Source organism: Otolemur garnettii, unplaced genomic scaffold (genome assembly GCF_000181295.1).
Source record: "Otolemur garnettii isolate 467f Iridium unplaced genomic scaffold, OtoGar3 scaffold00118, whole genome shotgun sequence".
Classification (NCBI taxonomy): domain Eukaryota; kingdom Metazoa; phylum Chordata; class Mammalia; order Primates; family Galagidae; genus Otolemur; species Otolemur garnettii.
Genome location: NW_003852513.1, coordinates 427,695 through 451,317, shown reverse-complemented (window position 1 = coordinate 451,317; position 23,623 = coordinate 427,695). Strand labels below are relative to the sequence as shown.

General features: G+C 37.7%; 1 protein-coding gene across 1 annotated transcript; it reads right to left on the bottom strand.

Annotated features, from left to right (window-relative positions):
* Positions 1-7,789: 7,789 nt before the first annotated feature.
* On the bottom strand, positions 7,790-23,399 carry SPACA1 (sperm acrosome associated 1). Its single transcript, XM_003797510.1, has 7 exons — positions 23,168-23,399; positions 18,018-18,074; positions 15,123-15,224; positions 14,196-14,302; positions 13,408-13,543; positions 8,491-8,611; positions 7,790-7,946 (listed from the first exon to the last, which is right to left on the bottom strand). The coding sequence occupies exons 1-7, from the start codon at positions 23,397-23,399 to the stop codon at positions 7,790-7,792; spliced, it is 912 nt and encodes a 303-aa protein (XP_003797558.1).
* Positions 23,400-23,623: the final 224 nt, after the last annotated feature.

Genomic DNA, 23,623 nt, shown 5'->3' with positions numbered 1-23,623 from the left:
ACCCATATCCCACCACGGCCCCATATTAGAGTCTGTCTCCTTAGGTCAGGGCCTCCTTCATTGGTGCTGGTGCCAGCCTGGCCTTGCGTCTCTTGCCTTGTCTTGCCAGCCAACACCACCCTCAGAAGTGTCCTTCACTGCCAGGCTCAGGGCACCTTCTTCTGGGATATAACATGTCTTGCAGGAGACAAAGAAAGAACATAGAATTCATTACCCTTATTCTTTACAAAAAAAATTTTGTGGGCAGTGCAGGCTCAAAGGAGTAGGGCACTGGCCCTGTATGCCAGAGATGGTGGGTTCAAACCCAACCCTGGCCAAAAATTACAAAAAAAAAAAAAATTTTTTTTTTGCTTCATCTTTGCTTAACCATAAAGCTAAAGCAGATGCTTTCCCAGTATAAAAATGGCCAAGTTTCTCTTAAAGTAGATCTCATGTCTCCACTTCTAGTGTTTCAGATTTTCATCCCCAACTCTGTCAAAGAATATGAGGGGTCTAGTCTCAGGTACAGCATGCTGTTAAATGAGATAGGCAATTTATTATTGATATTACCATATCATCTATCCAGACAAAAAAGCAGCTTATCCTGTCTGTCAGACATAAATAAACAAACAAATAAATAAATAATTTTGTGATCTTATTTCTTCCAATATTCTCCTTTCTGGAAAGAAAATCTCTATGAAAGATCCCTTGGACCAGAAGAATGTCAAATTTCTGACATCATTATGAAATTAATAAACAACTTAATAGCATAAGAGCACTTACCCATTTTCCAAATGAAAATGCAGGCAAAGCACTATAAGCTTCCCTTGACCTCATGGTAGAAGGCTGTGCAAGCTCCCAAAAGCACAGCAGCAGAGCTGGGCCTGGCTGTGGTCTCGTCTGTGAAATTAGCACCAAATGAAGCCACGATCCTTCATTTAAAATTGACACCCCAAAAACTTTTGTTACCCGGCATTATCTGAACCCTCCATTTTGCCGAAATCCTCTAACTTATGAAGCAATTACATTTGCATCTTACATGTCTCTTACCTTGTTATTAAATGAGCATAATAAAGCTGAATTTTGCCCATTTCATTCAATGTGGCTATGCTTATTGGTGACTTCTGAGCCATCTGTGGTGAATTATTTTCTCATACTGCTTAGATCCATTTCCTGTGTTGAGAAGATCATTTCCTTGTAGTTACATGACTTCTTTCACATATCCCCTGGGCCTCTCTGTAGCACTTTGCAACCTGATTTAGTGTATTCCCTCTGCTCTTTTTTCTAATGCCCCCTCCATCACCCACTTCTGGGGCCTCCTCACAACCGCTCTTTTAGCATTCCTGATAGCTGGCAGAGTCAACAAGCAAGGGTCTGAAATTTGTTGATAGTAATACACATTTAGAGCTATGACCGTCAGAATTCAGAAGAATGAGGAGTTGTTGCTCCATTTGTGTTAAAACACTACAACATGGCTTTCGCTGGGTCTCCCTCAATTTCTAGCCTAACAGTACAGTTGGCTGAACAATTGCATTGACTTGCTTATTAAGTTCTCCCTTCTCTCTTTAAAACTATCTTATGTTCAGTATTTCTGCTTATCTTATTTTTCCTTTTTACACATATTGTATTCATAAATTGGTACTAGGTAGGAACGGAGCTGAAAAACAGATGTTAACCCTTACTCAACACTCAAATAATACAAAGCCTAACAATTAAATTCCCAAATGTATCCTAGAAAAAGTGCTACATACCTAATTGCTGAATAGCACCATGGTCACCTTCAACATACCCTCCTTAGGAAGCAATGGACTGACACCAGTGCCTAGTTCATTCTTCAAAGCAATTTTGGAACTCTTTTTCTTGGAATGACCATCAGAGCTGCTGTATTATCCTTGAGGTCCTGGATGTCATCAAAATGTCTTCCTTTCAATATTTCCTTTATCTTTGGGTAAGGAAAAAAGGCATTGAGGGCCAGATCATGTGAGTAGGGAGAGGGTTCCAATACAGTTATTTGTTTACTGGCTAAAAACTCCCTCACAGACAGTGTGCTGTGTGAGCTCTTTGCTTTTGTTCACCAGTGAGCTCCTTGAGGACCATTTTTGCACATGCCAAGATTTTCAGTTAAGATTTTCCTGTTTCTCTATCAATGTTTACTTGGTCTGTTATGCTTCTCACAGTCAGCTGACAATTTTGATACCAATCTGAAGAATTTTTGCAATGTTTTCATCAGTTCTGTTCATTACTGGCCACCCTGACCTCTCTTCATCAGTGATGCTTAATCCATTTGTACACTGCTGTTTTCTTCATGGCATTATCCCCATAAACTTGGACTAACATGCCCCAATTCCATTTCCACTCTTGCCAAGTTGAATAAGAAACTTAATGTTGGTTCACTGCTCTCATTCAAAGTCCAACATTCTCATGATGGCACATAAAAACTCACAACAACAATAATGACTGCCATTCAGCAAGACACCAGCACACATGGACATGAGCACAGAGGTGAGACACTGATACGCCAAGGACCTACTGACCAGACTCTACAGTATTGCTAACATAAGCACAGTGGCAAGTTCATGAACTTAATTTTTAGGCCTGGGACTTTGAGGGTGGGTTCTTTAGCAGCCTCCAGGCTAATATGGACCTCATGCAAATGTAAAGATTCAACAAGCTTATGAGCTTAACATTTAAATTCCTGAGGTCTATTGATTATAATTCTCACACATGGCATTAGAAAGATGTCAAAGCACTTTTAAGGAAAAGATTTGCTCTATGTACCAAAGTAGCATTGTGCTGCAAATCCTAATCATGTTCAAGTCCAAAAGGCATAATAATTATTATAATTTATGAAAATAATCATTTTGCACACCCAGTATGTGCCAAGTATTACACTAGGTATGCAAAGATTTTGTCATGAGCTGACGTTCTTAAGGAGCTTATATTTTAAGTGGAAAGGTAAGAAAAATGTAAAAGAAGAAATGACAAAGCAAAGGAACACAAATTCTATGGATACAGATTTGGACAGAAGATTAGAGGCAGCAGAGCTCCCCAGGGGGGTCTGGTGATTGAGACATAAGGTGCTATTTCCCTCTCCCACTCTCCAGCATTATCCCTACCTCATACTTCTTATATTTACGCTTCTTGCTTTTAGTACTAAGACTCAGAATTTTAGCTAGGACCAGACTCACAGATGAGACTACATTCTCCAGCCTCCTGTACAGCTAGGTATGGTCATTTGACTAAGTACTACCCTGTGAGATGTGACCCAGTGCCTGCCTCCCTATAAACTATTATATAAGAGAGGAAAAGAAATCTCTGTATTATGTGGGTCATTAAATGATTTGATCTCTTCATTATAGTGGCTTAATCTGTACAGTGGTAAAAAGGAAGTTTCACAGCCAACTGCTTTGAAGGTAGATTAAACAGAAGTGAAGAGATGGAAGACAAACTCATAATTCTCACCTAAAGAAAAAATAAAAGCAAAGATGTAAATGTAGCACATGACATATTTGAAGGGGAGTTGAAGGATTGATTATGTAGAAATTAAAGATACATGCATAGGAGGACAAAGGACAAAAGCAAATTGAGTTTGGCCAGTGGCAGCTGGCACAAGCACCTGCCAGGAGGGTGAGGAAAAGTGAGTCAAGCTGGATGGGCATGAAGGACAGAGCAAGGAGATGTCGGCTGGCCTTGGTCACTGTTTGGCTACATAAGAGTGTGTGGTCCAGGGCAGGTGTGACTGGGGACAGGGACATTGCAGAGGAGGAACTTGTGTTTAGATATGGAGGAAACTTCAGTTTTATATACTTCGAGGTGAAGGTGGTACAGCCATGAAGAAACATCCACCCAGCTTTTGGAGATATATAATTAGTGGCCTCCCTAGGAAAAACTGAAGCCATTGGAAAGGGATAAAAGAAAGGTAGATGGAAAACAGGCAAACAGTGCTATTGAAGGTCAAGGGAAGGTTTCTGGAGAAAGGGTGGCTCAACAGCAACACAGAGATTAAACATGGTTCATGGATTTATATTTACTTTATTTGTATACCCTCATATCTAGCTTTACTTGGAATCTTTTTCCCCCTAAAATCTGTTTGTTTGTTTGTTTCTCTCTGCTGCCAAGACACTCATCACATTCTACCTTGATTTACACAAACTTCTTTTCACTGGTCTCTTTCTCATCAATTCCCTATACTAGTCTTTGCCAAAATTTCCTGCAAGTCCATTTTCCTTTCCTGCTGTTCGGACTATGTTTCTCCCACTCTGCTTTGACTTCCCTTCACCGTCCAGCCTCCCTGTGACTCTGTACCTGCTTACAGCCCCTCCTCACCCTTTCCTCAGCCCCCACCTCCCCAACCCCCATTCCTTCCTCTGGCCTCTCGTCTTCTGCAGCACCATTAACCACTAATTCATAACTTCAGGCTCATGGCACATGTACACAAGTCCCACTTCTGCTGTGGAAAGCACAGCACGCCCTTCCCAGGGAGGGTCACCAGCTCTGCTGTGTGCTGTGGGTGCTTTCCCCAGAGTACACAAGAGTATTGCTTTTACATACTCTGTCCCTGTTACCTCTAGGATCTTATATTGTTTGTTCTGGAAGAACATGGTTTCATTACTGCCAGATAATTTCTGCTGCTTGTAAAGCACTCATTGGTGTTGCCTTGGGGTGCTGAATAATAACACCAGTCTCACCAGGCCTCTCTGATGTGAAGGCTATACCCCACCAGTTTGTCCAAAAGCACCTTCAGTGTTGTCCCAGTAATACTTGGAAGAAAACTGTGTCTGTCAAAAAGAGGAAGAAAATTAATGTACAGAAAGGAAGCTGTGATGTTTCTATTGTCCTCAACAAATAACACTTACAAAACCCCCCACACATTTGAGTAAATAAGAAATTAAGTTGCATAGATGCTTCTCTAACTATAGAAATTCCCCAAGAACGTACCCCATTGTCACCACATAAAGCGATGCTCTGTACTCCCTGCTCAGAGCCCTTGCTCATGCCAGGCTCACTTAGCATATGTACTATTGTACTTCGACTTTGGTGAAAATCCAGTAGAGCCTAAAGGATTGATTGTGAATAAGGTCTCTATTTATAAATACATAGACAAGTATGAAGAATAATAAACTAGTCTGTATGTATCTAGGAGCACGATTTAAATAATTGTTGCTTAATTCTAATTCTTCTCAACAAGAAAAAGAATGCTTGAATACCTCTCATTTATTTAAATGCACTTGCTATTATCAAAAAATGTAGAACTTGTGTATCAGAGAAAGGGTTGTTCCTTTTCCGCTTTTAAATGGTTAAACAAAAAACACCTTGAAATTCAGCATCCAAGTTTCATTTTCAATAAGAATCAGAAAATTGTCAAAAACAGACTGTTTTCTATCATACAAATGACTTGCTCACAGATAATAAAATTTCACAAAACTTGAAGCCTAAATAATCATGTAAATGGGCTCTGTGTTTTTTGAGACAGATGGTGGTTCACAACAGTGATGGATTATGAATTCCAAAAAGATTGTCCTCCAAACTATAACGAAAAAAATGACTAAAGAAACAAATGTAAAATATAAAATGAAACCAAAATAGAAAAATCATGTCAATTTTTAAAAGATCAAGGAGACAAAAACAGAGACATGTGGAATCTATCAGAACTGCTCTGGAAAGATGATTTTGAACTGAAGCATCATGCTATGTTAACAGAAAAAAATTGGAATGTCTTTCAATAAGATGAGTAAAGTCATCTACCTCATTCCATGATCACATCCAAGACTGCAAAAAATGAAGCCTGCTGTGTCTACCAACCACCCCATCACCTGCTGCTGACCCAGAGGTGCACCCAGCCACCAGGGCCATTGTGGGGGACTCTTAATCTCCTTATCTGGTTCTTAACTCCATGATGTGTGAATAGATTAGGAATCATTATGAAAGACAATTAAGGTCTCATTGGCACTCTTGTATTCCTAGTAGACTCAAAGGATCCTGGGTTAAAGTGCAGACTTCTCCATCTAGGTTAGGACCAACACTCATAATTTGTTACAAAGCCAACAGTAAGTGAACTCCAGGAGGGCATGAGCAAGCAGGGAGTAGCAAGAGAATCAACACTGACTTCCTGATATGCTCTCTCAGACCATCTAGCTGTATTATTTTGTGAATAAATACATTTCAACTAGTATTAATGATATCATACACATCCATTGTGGTTGACTTTGCCACATGGTCCTCAGTCTGGGACCAGGAATCAGAGCAGTCTCCTCTGAGTTCTTCTGGTGGCTCTAGCAGAAGGAATGTAAGGTTGGGTGTCTTCACAATTAAATGTTGGAGCCTGAAAGTGATTCATAACTTTGGAATTTTGGCTTAGAACTAGTCACATGATCCTACTCAACCATGAGAAGCTGAGAAAACGCTATCTTGACAGCCAAAAATACCCAGTGATGACACTCATGATGAGGCTTGATGTATGGCTGACACTGACACTCACTGAAGTGCAGCTGGCACCTGCTGCTGCTCATGGCTCTAAAGATAAAGGTTAATAGTAACTCCTACTCAAGAATATTTAGTGCCTACACTAAGGTATATAGACCATTAGGTACTCAGGAAGAAGTGGAAGGAAAAAACACTTATGGGGTGGGGGTGGGGTCACAAAAAATAAGTCTTTGGAAAGTTTTAGAAAAACAGTTTCTTTTCACTTAAAGTGTTCGGTAGAGCATGTCTCTCAATAGATAACAAAATCATTTTCCAGCCAATTCCTCATTGCTTCTCTCAAATACAAATAACAGAAACCATGGCCAACACCACAGAATAGCCTATTCCCAGGCTACTAGAGGGGAGTATACCAAAAACGTCTGCTCACAATGCATTCTGCACAAGTGTACAGGGAGTTCATGGTGTTGTGAGATAAATTCCATAATAGTAACAATAGAGTTGGCAAAGACTTCAACTAAATAGAAAGAAATTAAATATATTTTGTGCTGTTATCATAACCTCTGACAATTTCTAGCAAAGTATACTAAATCAAACTACCTAATCCTTGGTACTTGTTTGACACTTGGCCATAACTGTGTCACATGATGACACAGCAGAACAGGGCAGTCATGGTCTCAGAAATAAGTACTGGGTGCTGAGAAGTTATCACCTGCATACCAAGAACAATAAAACCATTTGTCAGTGGTCACTCAAAAGTCCACAATTCACTGCTTCTGTGAGAGATGGAGGGCATGTAAAGTCGTGTCCTTTTCTCAGCCATCTCCAAGTTCCTCTCCAGTTCTTCCTTACACATTTCTTATATACAATCATAATTAAATTACCTAATATGTGGAAAATGCTTTGAGTGATGCTCTGCCCATGGCAGTTGCCCAGTGTTAGTTGTCATCATTACTGGCAGTATCGCATGTCTTACAAGACTTGTCTATCACGTGCAGAGATTCTGAAGTTTGATTTGCATTAGCAAGTTCAATCCAATGCTCCCATGGGGGAGGGAGGCCAAATGCAAGGCATTTCTATACTCCATTTTTCTTATTTAGAATAGAACAATTAAGTCACCTAATGTTATCAAAGCAATTAAAATATTGTATAGAAGATGTGTTGACAAATGTCCCCAACCTGAAATGATGTGTTGAGAACAAATTAAAAGTAGTAAGTAATCACTGTACCATAAAGAATAATTCCAAAAGTCCTGTCCTCACACTGCATCACCTCCAGACTGTGGCAAATCACCACAACATTATTAAAGTATTCAGTATATATTTTATTTTTATAATAATGAATCTGATAAGCTCTAATATCTTTTGGTTTGTCATCTATCATCCACACATCATTCATTCCATTCACTTAAAGCATCATCTTCCGCTCCCTGTATCTCTGTTGGTGACTGGTCAAGAGAAGTTGAATCTTTGTATCTCACAGAACTCAGGTCGGATTGTACCTCAGTAGCTGAGAGTCTTGCCCCCCAGAAAGCCTTGACTGCTGCCCTGGAAGAACAAAAACAAAAACCATCATATGAAGTGAAAACTAAAATGAAGTAGAGCCGTATCTACACTTTCTGCACACACAAGGCCCTTTGTATTCGTGACTCGGTTTAATCTGTGGTGCGTCACCTGCACTCTGTGGTGGTCCATGGAGTCTCAGGCTTGCCAGGGTATTACACTCACATATGTGGAATAAATACTCTCATATCAAAAAATTAGTAGGTTAAGATAACCAATTTTTAGAGTTATGAGAAATACAACTAAAACCACAAATATGCGTTAAATAAGCTTTTTTTTTGTTACCAATTACCACAGAAACTGGTAATTGTGTTTAAAAGCTCTCTCTCCTGGAGTAGCAAGTCATGGGATTGTTTTAAAAAGCATCTCCAGAAGGAGATAGTCATGGGAGCAGGGAAGGGAGCTGGACAGATTCAGGATGTGGTAGCAGGCATCACCAACAGGGCCGTGCAGTTCTGGATGAGGGAGGAAAGGGGACAGGAGATGAGGGCACAAATCAAGGATGTAGCACATCCCACCATTCACCTACCAATTTACAATTATGAAGATCAATACAAAGATCACGAATATACAGATAATGACTCCTATGGTCAGCACAAAAACTAGCACTGCATCAGCATCTGGTCGGCTCATTCTCCTCATCTGCAATTCTAGAGAAAACACACACACCTGATGATTATTACTACCAAAAAAAAAAAAAAAGAAAAGAAAAAAAGAAAGAAAGAAAGAAAGAAAAAGAAATGGATCTCTGGATGGAGACTTTGTATTTGAAAAACAACTCTAGAAAAATGCAGAAATAATTAGTGGGAAAAAAATTATTGTTAATGAACTTGCTGTGCATATTTGAAATTTCCTTTTCAAATATACAAAAAAAAATGAAAGAAATTGACAATGAATTGTTTTACCATTTTCTAGATGTTCATCTAGGTATTCATCAGTGTAATGAATAAAGAAATTATGGAATACTACTCAGTAATAACAAAAAAGAAACAGTTGCATGTTTAACTACAAGTTTTACAGTTTTATAGATAGTAGAGTTGTAATTACTATCTGTAGTAGATACAGATACTTTGCTTTTGTTCACTAAGGGATCTCCTTGAGGACCAATTTTGCACATGCCAATATTTTCAGTTAAGATTTTCCTGTTTCTAAACTATCTGTTTAGATACAGATAATAGTTATAACACTACTATCATTAATATGTTAGTATTTATCTATCCATCCCTCCACTAATTCATCAATCCATCTTATTTTTTGATTCATTTCAATATAATTTTCAGATGTCAGCACACTTCCCCCCAAATTCTTCAGTAAACATCATTAATTAGGGTTTAATATTTATGTTTTTTCTTTGAGGTAAAATTTTCATACACTGATTTACACAGATATCTTAAATGTGCATTTGCTTAGTTTTGGTGATTACACATGTAATCAAATGTCATCCAGCAGGTTCCATGGAGCCTCTCCTGGTTAATCCCTGTCCCTCCTTCCAGAGTCAATACTAATCTAATTTTTTTCCACAATAAATTAGTTCTGCATATTCTAGAATTTCCTATGAATGGAAATATATATCATGTAATCTCTTGTGTAATGATTTTTTTTAAACCCAGAATAATGTTTCAGAAATTCACCCACAGTGTTACATGTAATTGCAGTTTCTTCTTTGTTATTACTGAGTAGTGTTCCACAATTTCTTTAGTCATTCTACTGATGAATAAATACCTAGGCTGTTCCCGTTTGGGGCTATTACAAATAAAATTCCTATGAATATTTTCATACAAGCCATTTTGTGAACATGCATTTTAATTTTTGTATAAATAATTAAGACTGGAATTGTTGGGTCATAGGCAGGATGGTAGACATACACTTAGTTTTCTATGAACCTGTGAGACCTTTCCCAAACTGAATATACTGGCTGTACTTGTTTTGGAAATGTTTTCTTCCAGATTTTGGTTTATCCATTCATTATCCTAAGGATTTCTATTAAAAGAAATTTTAAATTTTGATGATGGCTAATTTATTCAACGTTTCCTTTATGAAAATTTTTGGGAGTTATGTCATTGACCAAGGGAGTTATAACCTTTGCCCACTCCTAATCATGCAAATACTCTCGAATATTCCTTCACAAACTTTTAAGGTTTAGCTTTTATACTTAGGACTACAATACATCTCTAATTTCTGTATGTGACATAAGGGAAGAGTTGAGGCTCATTTACTATTTTCCATACAAATATCCACACACTACTTTTTTTTTTTTTAAGAGACAAAGTCTCTCTATGTTGCTCAGGCTAGTATTGAACTCCTGGACCCAAGTGATCCTCCAGCCTCAGCCTCCCAAGTAGCTGGGACTATAAGGTTCATGCCACCAAGCCTGGCTCACACATAACTTTTATATCAACCATTATGTCTCATATCCCTCTGTTATCTCTGAAAATAAGTCTATTCAACAGACAAAGCCAGTCTACTATATGTAGACAGCATTGTTATAATGTAAACTGATGAAAAGCTAATTTACATAAAATATTACTTATTTTGAATAATATAGTTTTTTCTTGTGGTTCTTCTGGTCCTCAAATTTTAGAATCATAAAAGATTCATGGAGATAAGGACCACAGTGATCTGACTCAACCATCTCATTACATACATAAGTAAACCAAGGTCTAGAGAGGTTTAATGCTTTGTACAAACTATATGTTGACTATTTTAATATTTTAAAATTTGACCACTTGGGCCATTATATCATGAACAGGGTAGTTAATAAGCAATAGGAATTCAGTTTTTATAGGTTTGTAAGCTTAGAAGTCCAAGATCAAGGCTCCAGCATATTCTGTGTCTGGTGATGGCTCATTCATTAGGTTCAGAGAGAGCTCTCATGTGTCCTCACATTGTGGAAAAGGCAAAAGGGCTCCCTTGAGGCTCTTTTATAAGGGCACTAATCTCATTTATGTGGGTTCCATCCCCATGACTCAACTACCTCCCAGTTTTCTCACCTCTTAATATTGCCACATTAGCTTTCAGTATGTGGATTTGGGAAATACACATTTAGACCGTAGCAACTACTTCATTTGTGCTCTGCATGTATTCTCAGTGTGGTAGGTTCCTTTTCAGAAGGTTCTCTCTAAAAGAGACTCTGATTTCCAGGCTCCATATTGAACCCTGCCGTGGATCAGTGATTGCACACAGATATCTGGTTTTGCTGGTAGCAAGTTGGTTAGTCTAGCTTCACACCAAATAATGAGCTAATCCTGATAGTTACACTTCTGATTGTTTCTACTCATGAAGTCTATTTGGATCCTATAGTTTATTCCAAGATTGCAAAAACATTATAATATGTCTTTGTCTATGTGTGTGTGTGTGTGTGTGTGTGTGTGTATGTGTATTTGTCAGAAGTAGTCTACTGCATGGGCAATCTCAAATGCTTATTTTTCTAGATTTTTTTTCCCTAGCCTTTACCCATCATGAGTATAAACTTTCCATTTTCCCTAATAATTCTAGAGCTACAAACTCAATTTAGTTCCAAGTATGATAAAGAAATTATATCTGTATTTATATACCAACATTGTGGATTTCTCTTTTTATTTTAAAACAATTTCAGATTTACATAAGTGGTGAGATTACAAAATAAAAGATAGTTTTGCGAACTAAAAGAAAAAATGCAAAATTCATTTATCTACTACCCTGCAACATCAGTCAAAAAAGGTTGGAAAGTGAGGGCATGAAGATTTTAGTTTATCACAATAGTAGTCTTATTGCAAAAGGGTCACCTAGGCTACTTTTATAGCTAATAAAAAATAGGATGAACTTCCTATTGAAATTTTCTAATGAAAAATAAACTTAGGCAGCGCCTGTGGCTCAGTGGGTAGGGTGCCAGCCCCATTTACCGAGAGTGGCAGGTTCAAACCCAGCCCCGGCCAAACTGCAACAACAAAGAAAAATAGCCAGGCATTGTGGCTGGTGCCTGTAGTCCCAGCTACTCAGGAGGCTGAGACAAGAGAATCGCTTAAGCCCAGGAGTTGGAGGTTGCTGTGACCTGTGACACCATGGCACTCTATCCAGGGCAATAAAGTGAGAGTCTGTCTCAAAAAAAAAAAAAAAAAAGAAAGAAAGAAAAAGAAAAAAAGAAAGAAAAGAAAAGAAAAATTAACTATGATACTGTCACTTTTTAGATAAATGAAGCTTATGTACATAAGTATATTAGTTTCCCGGGATCATCATTACAATGTACCACGACTGGGTGACTTAAAACAATAGATATTTATTGTCTCATAGTTCTAGAGTCTGGAAATTCAAAAACAATGTGTTGTCAGAAACATGTTTACTCCCAAGATCCTAGAGGAAGATTATTCTTGCCTCTGCCAGCTTCTGGTGGCCCCAGACATTCTTTGGCTTGGGTCAGCCTAACTCCACTCTCTGTTTCCATTTTCATATGGCTATTTATCTGTGTCTCTGTGTGTCTCTATGTCTGCACCTGGCATGCCTCTCTTTCTCCTCTCTCTCTCTCTCTCTGTGTATATGTGTGTGGGAGTCCTAATTTCTTTCTCCTACTAAGGGCACCAGTCACACTGGATTAAAGTCCCACTTTAGTGTAGCCTCATCTTAACTAACTGTATCTGCCACAACCCTGTTTCTAAATAATGCCACATTCTGACCAACCAAATTCCCCTGCTACCCCTAACAAAGATAACCACAATAATAAAAATCATTAAGAGCAATGGAACAAAAGAAAATAATTACCTGAATACAGAAGGCATCATAGATTACATTCAAAAAATGGCAAATGAATCCAACTCACAGAAGAAATAGTTTCTAATATATAAAATTATGTTTAGAACAAGATTTACATTTTGTGACCTATATTGAGAACTGTATTATTCCTTCATCAAAAAACATCTACAAATGCATGATTTTTAAAGAGACAAGCTCTGACATCATGTTAATTAATTTTATATAATTTACTGTATCACTTTTTTATTTTTTAATTTTTTTTGCAGTTTTTGGCCAGGGCTGGGTTTGAACCCGCTACTGCCGCATCTGGGGCTGGCACCCTACTCCTTTGAGCCACAGGCAACACCCCATTTTCACTTTTAATATAAATAAAAGTAAGAATACAATTCAAATTATAAGACTGTTCTGTGGAGGCACTTCAGAAATATACCAATTTCCTAAAGTGAAGCACATCTGACTCTACTTTGCAAAAAAAGAAATTAAGTACTATCTTGTAAAACAATTCTAAATGACAATCCAGTGCTTCTCAGATTGTGCTTTGGACCAACGGCGGCAGCATCACCTGGGAATGTGTTAGAAATGCAAATTCTTGCACCAGCCCATCTTAAATCTACCAAATCAGAGACTTTGGGGTGAGTTAGACAGCTTTGTTTTCACAGGTGACTGTGATGCTCTGTAAAGTCTGAGACATAAGCAAACCAGAACATTTCTAGGCACTTACCAGATACCGTATAGATTGTGAATTTTATAGTTGCTATTAGTTCATTATTATCGTAGGTGTCACACTCGAAAGCCAAGGGATGGACGTCCCTCTGTACTTCTAGAATTGCTGTATCATTTACAAGTACAACGGATTGCTGTTTTAAAACAAAAAATAACAAAGTACCGACATTCTTCTAGCATAATTAAGGTCAGGAAACAATTTATTTTCCTTAACAAAGAAAAGTTACTGTCTCTCTTAGCCTCCTTGGGTAATTAATTGTGTACATGGACCTTGGAGTCACACAATCCAGACTTCAAATCCCAACCCTACTGCTTCCTGCTTGTGTGATTGTGGACAAGTTACTCACTGCACCTCCATCATTCATCTGTAAATGGGGCATAATGTTAAGAATTGACCAATAAGGTTGTTTGTGGGTTAAATGAAACTCTAGCAATCGATACATGCTTAGCACTTAATAAACTCTTAATCAGGGTTAGCCACTATTATCATTATACAACTCCTATAAAAGTCAATGAAAATCTTGCTTCTAAAATAGAACACTTTATATAAAATGGATATTTTTAATTTCTGATTATAGTTGTTCCTAAGACATATATGCAAAGTCTTAGTCAACTAAATAATGAAAACATTATAGTAATAGTAAAGTATAATAAAGTTATATAATTTAAAATTTCATTTTGGCAAACTATTTTTAAAGAGAAAGTTTTATGAGAGTCATCAGAAGCAGATAACAAATGTTACATTCTCCAGTAGGCAGCACCAGGTTACATACATTAACTACTCACTTGGTCTGGCCTTAGAAGTTTCCACATATATTTGAAACGATTTGAAGGAGATATATGAACACACGCCAGTCTAACACTTTCAAGACTTTCTGAAAGAGGCTTACCCCCTGAGAGAAAGAAAAATTAAATACATAAATAAGCTTTATGAATTGCTTTACATACACTACTACTTCTAAAAGCCATCTTCCAGTTTTAAAGTCAATTGTTATAAATTATCAAACTCATTAAGGGTTTGAGTGAAGGAGAACTGAGGAGTGATGGATGCAAAGATGAAGTCATCAAGCGAAACCATGGTTCTCTGCTCTTTATGCAGAATAAATTGTAAAGAGGAAGAAAGGCAACTCAGTTATCTGCTATATTGAATACTAAGATGTGTTAGTGGCTTCCAGTTTACTGGTTGGGAATTCCCATGAAAGCTATCAAAACCTCAGAATAGCATCATTTGATACAGAACAGCTTTCAAAGTTCTCAGGCTCTTCAGGAGACTGAGGCAGGAGGATTTCTTGAGCCAGGAGTTTGAGTGCAGTGAGCTAGGATGACACCACTGCACTCCAGCCCAGGCAACAGAGTGAGGCCCTGTCTCAAAAAAAAAAAAAAAAAATCCCAATTTAAGGTTTACCAATCTACCAATAAAATGCCATGACCAAAGCATCAAAAGAGTTTCACCATAGAACAGCCTCAACCACGGATCTGAGTGCAGTAAGGCTCCAGCGTATCATAGAGAATGTATATTAAATTGAAGACATCCCTAAAAAAATGTAAAGCTAAAGCACATAGTTACTCAGAACTACAACTTTTTTAAGAAGATGTAGAATTTAAAATTTTATTATGATTTCCTTTCAATCTATCAATTGATCGCCTCCATGCACTCATGGGAAAGCTTAAACTCTTCCCCGCAGTCTCCCTCCAACAAGCAGTCCAACTCACAGCCGCAGTCCACTGGCCCACGGCATTCTTCCACCCGGACAATGCACTTGGATTCACCTCCAGGGCATCCATTTGTTAATATAACTTCTCTCATACCGATACCTTTGGTTTAAAAGAAGAAAAAAAGAAGGGGGGAATAAATGTCAAGAAAAAACAAATTCCAGAGTGTCCTCTTTCTCACTTTGTCATTTTCCCCAAAATAAGGTCTCTTATTGACACTTTTATCTTAACTTCAGTAAATAAATTCCTAAATCCAAGATTGTCACATTTAAATTTTTTAGGCCCCTCATTTTTATTTCATAAAACAGCATTTTCTGAAATGAGTTACATAGAACATTAGTTTTTCTGTTACCATAAGTAAATGGACTCCATGATCATGCACATTTGAAAACGTTACTTCAAATAAAATTAAAGGGACCACTTCACTACAGAATTTGAGGGGAATATTTTATATGTCAATAAATTAATATGCTATTGTGCATAAATTTTCAATAATCTAAGATGTAATTTTTTTACATTGCAATATCTGTAAAGTAAGAATACATTTATGATTGATAGCAAGTCGTAAATTAACAGGCAGCATTTTTCCTTTTTAGAGTTTATTTATTTACTCTAAAAGCTTATTTCTATTTTATTTACTGTGCTTCTCATAGCCAATGAAGTCTTAGATTTGATGAAATACTTTGGTACACTGTACCACCATCCTAACTGCCCACAAAGCTCCACAGAGTTTGCCTCTCATCACCAGAATGGAGGGAGAAGAGAAAGTGCTGGATGAGCAGCCAGCTGAACCTGTGCCGCAAGATAGGCTCAGCAGGAATCTGTCCCTACCTACTCACCCACCAGGGTCCCTCCCTCAGCCCCTACTAGGTGTTAATCATAGAACCATCCTTGAGGGTAGAGAAAGGTTGAAGAGCTGAGCTGGGCTCTCAGGTGCTTCTCAAAGCTAAGAGTATATGCTAGTCACCTGGAGATCTTACTAAAATGAAAATTCTGATTCAGTAGGTCTTGGGTGAGCCTGAGATTTCACATTTCTAACAAGCTCCCCAGGTGACACTGACGCAGCTGGTCTGGGAGCCACACTCCAAGTAGTGGGAGACACAGGGAGATGGGAGGGTAGAAAGGGAAGGTCTCCAAGAGAGATGGCTGAGAACTGCTACAGGAGAGTCCCCCTGGAGTTTATGAAACACTCTCTAGAAGCACAGCCTTATTCTAAGATGCATAAATATTTTCCAGTCAGATATTTTATATATGTATTTATTTAGCTAAATACACTTCTCTGAGATGTGTGTGGGTGTGAGGTTTTCTGTGAGGTCAAGTAACACACAAATATCTGTTTGAATGGAAAGAAAACTCTTGACTGCTAGAATATTGTCTTAGGGATAAATAGAATCATCACTGCAGCACTTTTCTCTTCTAAATGGTTGTTATAAATTGCGTTATTTTGAACATTGTTGGTTTATTTTTCCTTAAAACTCATTGCCATCTAACACATTAGATATTTTACATACTATGTGCCTGCCTCTGCTAAAATATACATTCTCTGAGTCAGAGAGCTCACTGTTTTGTTCCCAGCACTTATGACAGTACCTTCCATTTAGTTGGCAAAAAATTTAAGAAACACATTTGTTCAGTGAATAAGTACTTGTATACAATTTCTAAAACATGTCTTTAAAGAATAGAAAACAATATCAGTGACTAGAACTGTCATAAACATATCTCTCTACCTTTGAAAATTTATCAAGCAAGCAATTGAAGAAAAATGTCTGGAGCTGGGAGGCAGGAGGGTGGGGGAGGGCCCATGCTCAGTGGCTGGGGGTTTCAGTTCAGGACTATGACAGAGTTCTGGAGACAGGCAGCTGTGAGAGTCACACAGCAATGTGAATGGGCCTAAGGCCACTGAATTGTTTACTGTGTATACATGTTAGGTATATTTTGCTACATTAAAAACAACTATCTCAAATTAAAACAATGCAGGTATAGTTTTTGACACCTACCTCTCCAATTCACAGTGATCTAGGTCCCCATGAAATTTCTGTGATCTTACCTACTGGTTATTATCTCCCTTTCCCTCTCACCGTTGTCTTTATTTTTGTAGGCAAATCTATTTAGAATAAACTCAATTCCACTGTGAATTATCTACTGTCTTCTCTGCAGCTTGGTCTACACAGAATTGGTTTTCAAAAGATAGTGCTCCAACTAGCAACATCAACTTCACTGCAAACTTGTCAGAAATGCAAATTCTTAGGCCCCACCACAGGCCTATGGAGGTGCAGGCCTGTGGAGTCATCTATGTTTAACAAGCCCTTCAGGCACTTGGGGTACACAGCTAAGTTGAGAATCACTATTACAACACATACATCCTTAGTCTCAACCCCAGGCTAAGAGGTTTATGTCAAATTTCTATCCCTGGAATAATTAAAATGTCATGTTCTTTGAAGATTATCTTTCCCATAATGCCAATACCTCTCTTCTCCTAGATATGACATACAAATTGGAGAAATCTAGAATTTAGAATAGACTATTACAAATAAGCAAGTTTCTTGATAGACTTGTCAATATAATATATGGGAAGACATCTGTGAGATATATTGGAAAATCTTTCATCTTCTGAACATCTGTGAGATAGAGAAAATTTTACTTTGGTGAAGGCAGTTTATATGCCAAAAAATTAGAAGAAGCTGGTTTAAAATAAAACTCAGATATTATAAGCTAAAAATATCTTACCTTTTAAAGCAATCAGTCTGGATTTTGTGTATAAATTATAGTTATTAGGAAAAGAAATCAATACAAGATGAATGAAAGTACATGAATTACAAATAAAAGGTTGCCTCACTATCTGTTTTTACTATTCCTCCCCCAAGTATGGTTTGTTCCTCTGCTCCACATACTTACCACATGTGACGGTGCACATCCCGAATTCTACTTCTTTCACTACTGTCCTATTTGAAACTAAACATAAAATGTACAGATATATTAGTTAATCATATGAAAACTCTTCCTAGTGAAAAACCTCTTACTGGGGGATGGAAGATACAAGTATTTGTCATATGGGTTGCAGACATGTTTTAAGTTTTCTACTTAAACCAGAAAACCATTCCTAGTACATCTTCTGTTATTATCTAAATCAAAAAAAATCCTAAACCTATAAAGAAGTGAATTAAATTAGGAAATAACCTGAAAAGAAGGTTAAACTCTGTATATAGTTTAATTTTTTCATCAGTTAATATATAGTGAATTAAAATTCTAAAGAAGGTCGGAAAAACACATAAAGGTCTGTTTATTGTAAATACAAATCTTTTCTATTCTTTATTTTCCAAAATTGAGTGATAATTTCCATTCAAAAAGAAGTCTTCCCACCAAGTATTCATTAAAATCATAAAAGTTACAGATTGACTCTACTGGCTTCTCATATTAAGATGGAAAATTTAAATATTTTCAAGAATTTATTTCAACACATTATTCAGCAGGATAATCTAGTGACATATCAACATTCAGGAAGTGAAATATTCTTGGTTCTAAATCTCTTTTTCTAATTATTCTGCAGTTTGGCATAGAATTCCACTAGCTACAGTGTAGAACCAGTCCTTCATAGCTCAGATCAGGACTAAATGTCAATGGAAAATACACAAAATGAGATGTTAGAAGGTAACTTTTAAAAGGCATCGTATCCTGGGGCCATGAATCCCCCTGGGAAAGCACAGTGACTGGCATCCAAAGATCTGCTGCTACCACTAATTAGCTGTTTGAGTTTGAGCAAATTAATTAAACACTGTCAAGCTTAGTTAACCCTTCTGTAAAATCTGAAAAAGAGAACCCATCTCACTTGATTATTGTAAGAATTAAGATAATGAGCATGAAAGCATTCTATAAATTGGTTAGCCCTATAAACATACTTAAGATGTAATTAGCCAATTTAAACTCATTTTGTACTTATTAATTTCACGGGATTGTTTTCCTATTTTGATTACTGTAAAACCTCAGTAGTTTCAAAAACACTTCCATTCTGTACTCACAAACACAAAATATAGCACCCTGAATACACAATAAGCACAATAAGACACACAGAAGTAAACTAATATTGACTTCACTAAATAAGTGATTTACTGTCATGATGATCAATTTTGAATTGAAATTTTAATGCTTGAAATAATTTGATACTTTCTGTTGGCACTTTTATGAGATATAAATTAAAAGCAGCCAAATCCTAAACAGAGAAAACATGGATAGGAGAATAAATACTGGGCTATTTTTAAATATTAGTGTGAACTTTATGCAAAAACTGCCAGTCAATCTGCTCTACTATTCACTACCTATGATACTTTGGAAAAGTTACTCAATTCTCCTATGTTTACCTAGTGAGAAAAAATGAGAAGATTGAATCAGATAATGTCTAAAATCCTTTTCAGCTTTAATATTGTATGATACATTGAATGTCCATTAAGTCATTCAATGACTTATTTTTATGAAAATCCTACAATGGTCAGTTCAAGGTAATTATACATACCTGGGTTTCCATGTAGAATTTGTCAAAATTATGATTAATAATGATTATAATCATAAACATAATCCCATTATATACCTTTAAATAATAAGGAAAAATATGATCAAATGTCAGTAAAGTTCAGGTGTAACTGTGAAGCACCAAGACCCACAAGTGCTTTTAATAAACTGGTTGGCATCAGCACAGCAGGAGTCTGCCCCATGGTTCTGTCCTGTTCAGTATTTTTATTAATGACATGGACAAGATGCTAAGAAGGATAGAAAATATGTTTGATAACTGTGAGTCTAAAAATGACAGGGCAGAATAAATGGACAAAGTTAACAAAATAAAACCTCAGAAGAATCAAACTACCCCTACATGGAGAGTTGAAAGTCAACTGTCCAAAAATATTTTATGGGTCATCTTAATTTGACAGAAGAACAGTTAAAAATGAATGGAGAGAGTTTAATAGGAGGCAAGAAGATGCTCAGGTTTGCCAAAAATATGCTGAGTCTTAGACTGCACGGACCAAGCCTGGTGTAACAATTCTGCTTTCTGTTGTGGCCAGATCCTGGAATGTTGTCTTCAGTTCTGGACAGCACACTGTAATTTTGCTGCCAAGTGCAAGTTTGGCTTTTGAGTTTCTTTCTTGACAGTTGATTTGTTAATATTTCATAATATTTTCTAGCAGTCTTCAAAGAAAAATAGAAAATATACTTTTATAGGGTAAAACTCATTTTATAGAATAAACTCATTCTGTTTTGCAATTATTATGTAGGTCTATTGGACCCTTTTACAAATTTAAATGTATACCTATATAAAAGTATAAAATATATTTAAAAGGCTTATAAAAATATGTAAGGTATAAAATGTAAGAGAGTATAGCTCTAACATCTTAGTGGTTTTTCCTTTATCTTGAAACATTTTATTACTTCCTCTTCCACAATGATGCTATTATTTCATTATTATTCAACAATTATTCCCAAACATGCTTTTTACAGAAAACTAAAATTTAAAAATGGAAGAATGATTGGAATTGACTAGAAAGTTGATAGAACTGTGAAAAATAAATCATAGCTATTACATCATCCTCTGGCCCCAAGTAATGCATCATCTTTTAGGAAGATTTAAAAGCTAGAAACATCCTCCCTGTGGTCTATTTTTGGCTTTTCATTGAATAAAGTTGAGATTTCAGAATGTTTCACTTTTTGCCCATAATGGCAAGAAAGAGGAAAAATGACAGAGAAAAACATTTCACAATTATTGAATCAATCAGAAGATAAACAAAGAGAAACAGATAGCAGCCCTTTAGATGCTAATGTCGATGTTGAAAATGATTATATAAACAAAATCTCAGTGAGAGGTGGCATTTTAGTTAATGTCCTGGATGAGTATCCTTTAAGAAGTAGTGAGTGAACTTTATATTTCTAAGGATAAAAAGGGTGTATGATATTCTCACCCAGATAGTCTTTCAACAGGAAAGATTTAATCCTAAAGTGTTTTGTGGCAATAACCTGGACCATAGTGTTTTGCTAAAAAGATGTGGGCAGTATTCTTTTCTTTTTATAATGTTTATGCACCAATGCTCAGTTATGCACCAATTTTTACTCAATAAAATTTCTAGATAAACATATCATGACAGGTAGGTGTGTATATAGAGGTGACTGAAAGAAAATAGATGATGTAGAAATGAATAAAATGAATTGCACCAATCATTCTACTTGCTTATAAATTTAAAAATGGAAATGTTTTACAATTTTGAAGCAAAGAAGATGGCATTCTTGTCTTCAACAAAATATGTACATGTGTGCCTTTATAGTTTTCAAAAGTATTGTGTTTTGACAACACAAGCACAGAGAAAACCCAAAGTAATGATAAGCTAGAATCTGTTAGGGACCCACTGAAATCTGGAATCAGAATGTAAATGATGAATGCTTTCCAGGTTCATGCTTAGCAGCTGAGCATTTAGTTGTATTCAAAGTACTTTGCCCAGTTAGGGTGTATGTGTGTACACCTTCAAAACTAGGACATGTACAATAAAAATTTTAGTTTTTCTATGTTTAGGTTCTTATTAAAAATTTTAACAAAGTTTTCACTAGCCCTTTATTTCTTTAAGTGATTTATAAAATCACTTAAAAAATTAAAAAGCCCATTGTATAGCAAAACATTGATGACTGACTTTGCTGGTCCACTTCATGGTAGAGGGGCTGTGCAAATCTTAACAGTGTTTCTAGAAATTTTCAGATCTTTGACATGTCAGATTGTTTAAAGTTATGGATTCTCTTTCTCCCCAGGAAAAAGTACTTATATGTGAAATTGTGTATATAAAATTCTAGAAGGCCTGTGGAGTTCCTGAAGCCCACAGGTGAGGAAACTCAAACACCTAGAGAATGAGTGTTTGTAACTAACCTACACATGAATTTGCATGGCACGTAGGTAGCACCATCACCATAATATTTAGCATTTTATAGCTAGTAGTACCCCTTGACCAGTTTAATGCTACAATTGTAAATTTAATTACTTTAGAGATTAGAATGAAGCAATAGCTACTCTGCTGTGGTTTAGAACATCTTTCTTCTCTACATTTCCAAAGTCAAGGACCTTTTAAAGCTCTCCCCAAACAGTGCAAACCTCGATCCCATTATTAACCCCTGAGAGCCAATTTCTTTCCACTGCTGAAGGTCACTATCTGTCATCAGCAAACAAACAAACAAACAAAAGAAGGCTGATAAACACAGCACCCACTCTATACGCACAGACTGAGGAGACCTGAGAATGTGAACGATGCTGAAACAATCTCATCTGGACGACTTACGAAGGAAGGAAACCACCTTCCTTTGAAGGCTGCAAGCCGCAGCTGCCCCTTCCTGTACTGGTGTGTGCGTTACCAGTCAATGAAACGTGCACAACAGTTTGTCACGTTCAATTGTTTAATGAATCAACAGCATAAAGTGAATTTATGGCCTAAGCACAGTACACATTCCTCCTCATTTCTCCTTCTTAACAAGGGGGCATCTAGCAAAGCCCTTGAAAGGTGTTTTCTCCTGCCCCAGTTCCTTTGTTCGGAGTTTAACATACCAATAAACCACCACCTTGCTGCAGAGATTTTCGAGGGTGGAGGCCTCACTGAGGTGAGATGAAGCGTCTGGGCAGTTTTGTCAACATATTGTCTAGATGGTCACAGTAAGGGGAATTCTGAATTACATCGAGTTCGAACCTCAAGTGCAAGCATGGAAAGGAAGAGGACCCTGAGCAATTTGGAACTTAAAAGTGTACAGTAAGAAGGAGACACGACTCCGAGAAGAGCCAAAATGATTCCCTTTGGGGGCGGGCGGGGGGGCTATCTCCAACTCCTTAAAAAAATCGTTTTACGTATCCAAAGCAATATTTAGCAGTATTTCTGCAGTGATTTCTATGTTTCTTTGTTTATCTTGCTTTGGCCTTGAAGAATTAGCACGTCCTTCCTCAAAGCCACGAGATGCACGAGACAGATAAACAGGGTACGGGGCTAAGAGCAGACCTGTGCCTGCCCCGCCTGCGCCCGACCTGGCTGCCGCCTCACCGTCCTCCTCCGGTTCCGGCGGGCTCTCGGTCTCGGCCGCCTCACTCTCGTTCTCGGCCTCCTCGTCGGTGTCGTTCTCGCTCTCGCCGTCGCCCTCGCCCGCGTGGGTCAGGCTGCCGCTTTCCTGGATGGCGGTGACGTTGGTCCCACACGCAGACCGCAGGCCCGCCAAGAGCAGCCAGCCCACGGTCAGCAACAGCCCCGCGGCGCAGCCAGTGCCCCCGGGGCTCATGGCGCAGTGGCTGGAGGAGAGGCGCGTCCAAAACAGGTGCGACCCCCCCACCCGCAGCCGCCTCCGAACCCGCGCGCCGCGCCCTGGCAACCATTGAGGCGTCACGGCTCGTCACCGCCGCCGAGCCATGTGGGACTGTGCTGCTAGAACGCGCTAGGCCGGGTGGAGGAGAGGGGACGGGGCGGACAGGACGGCAAGGACAGAGAACTGGGCGCGGGGATGGG

What these genes read in the sequence shown, in the direction of transcription:
- SPACA1 (XM_003797510.1), bottom strand. Translation starts at nt 23,399, where the DNA reads ATGAGCCCCGGGGGCACTGGCTGCGCCGCGGGGCTGTTGCTGACCGTG. An exon ending in GATGTGCACCGTCACATGTG is followed by an intron (nt 15,225 to 18,017) that starts GTAAGTATGTGG and finishes TTTAAACCAAAG; the next exon opens with GTATCGGTATGAGAGAAGTT. An exon ending in TGGGCCAGTGGACTGCGGCT is followed by an intron (nt 14,303 to 15,122) that starts GTGAGTTGGACT and finishes TCTTTCTCTCAG; the next exon opens with GGGGTAAGCCTCTTTCAGAA.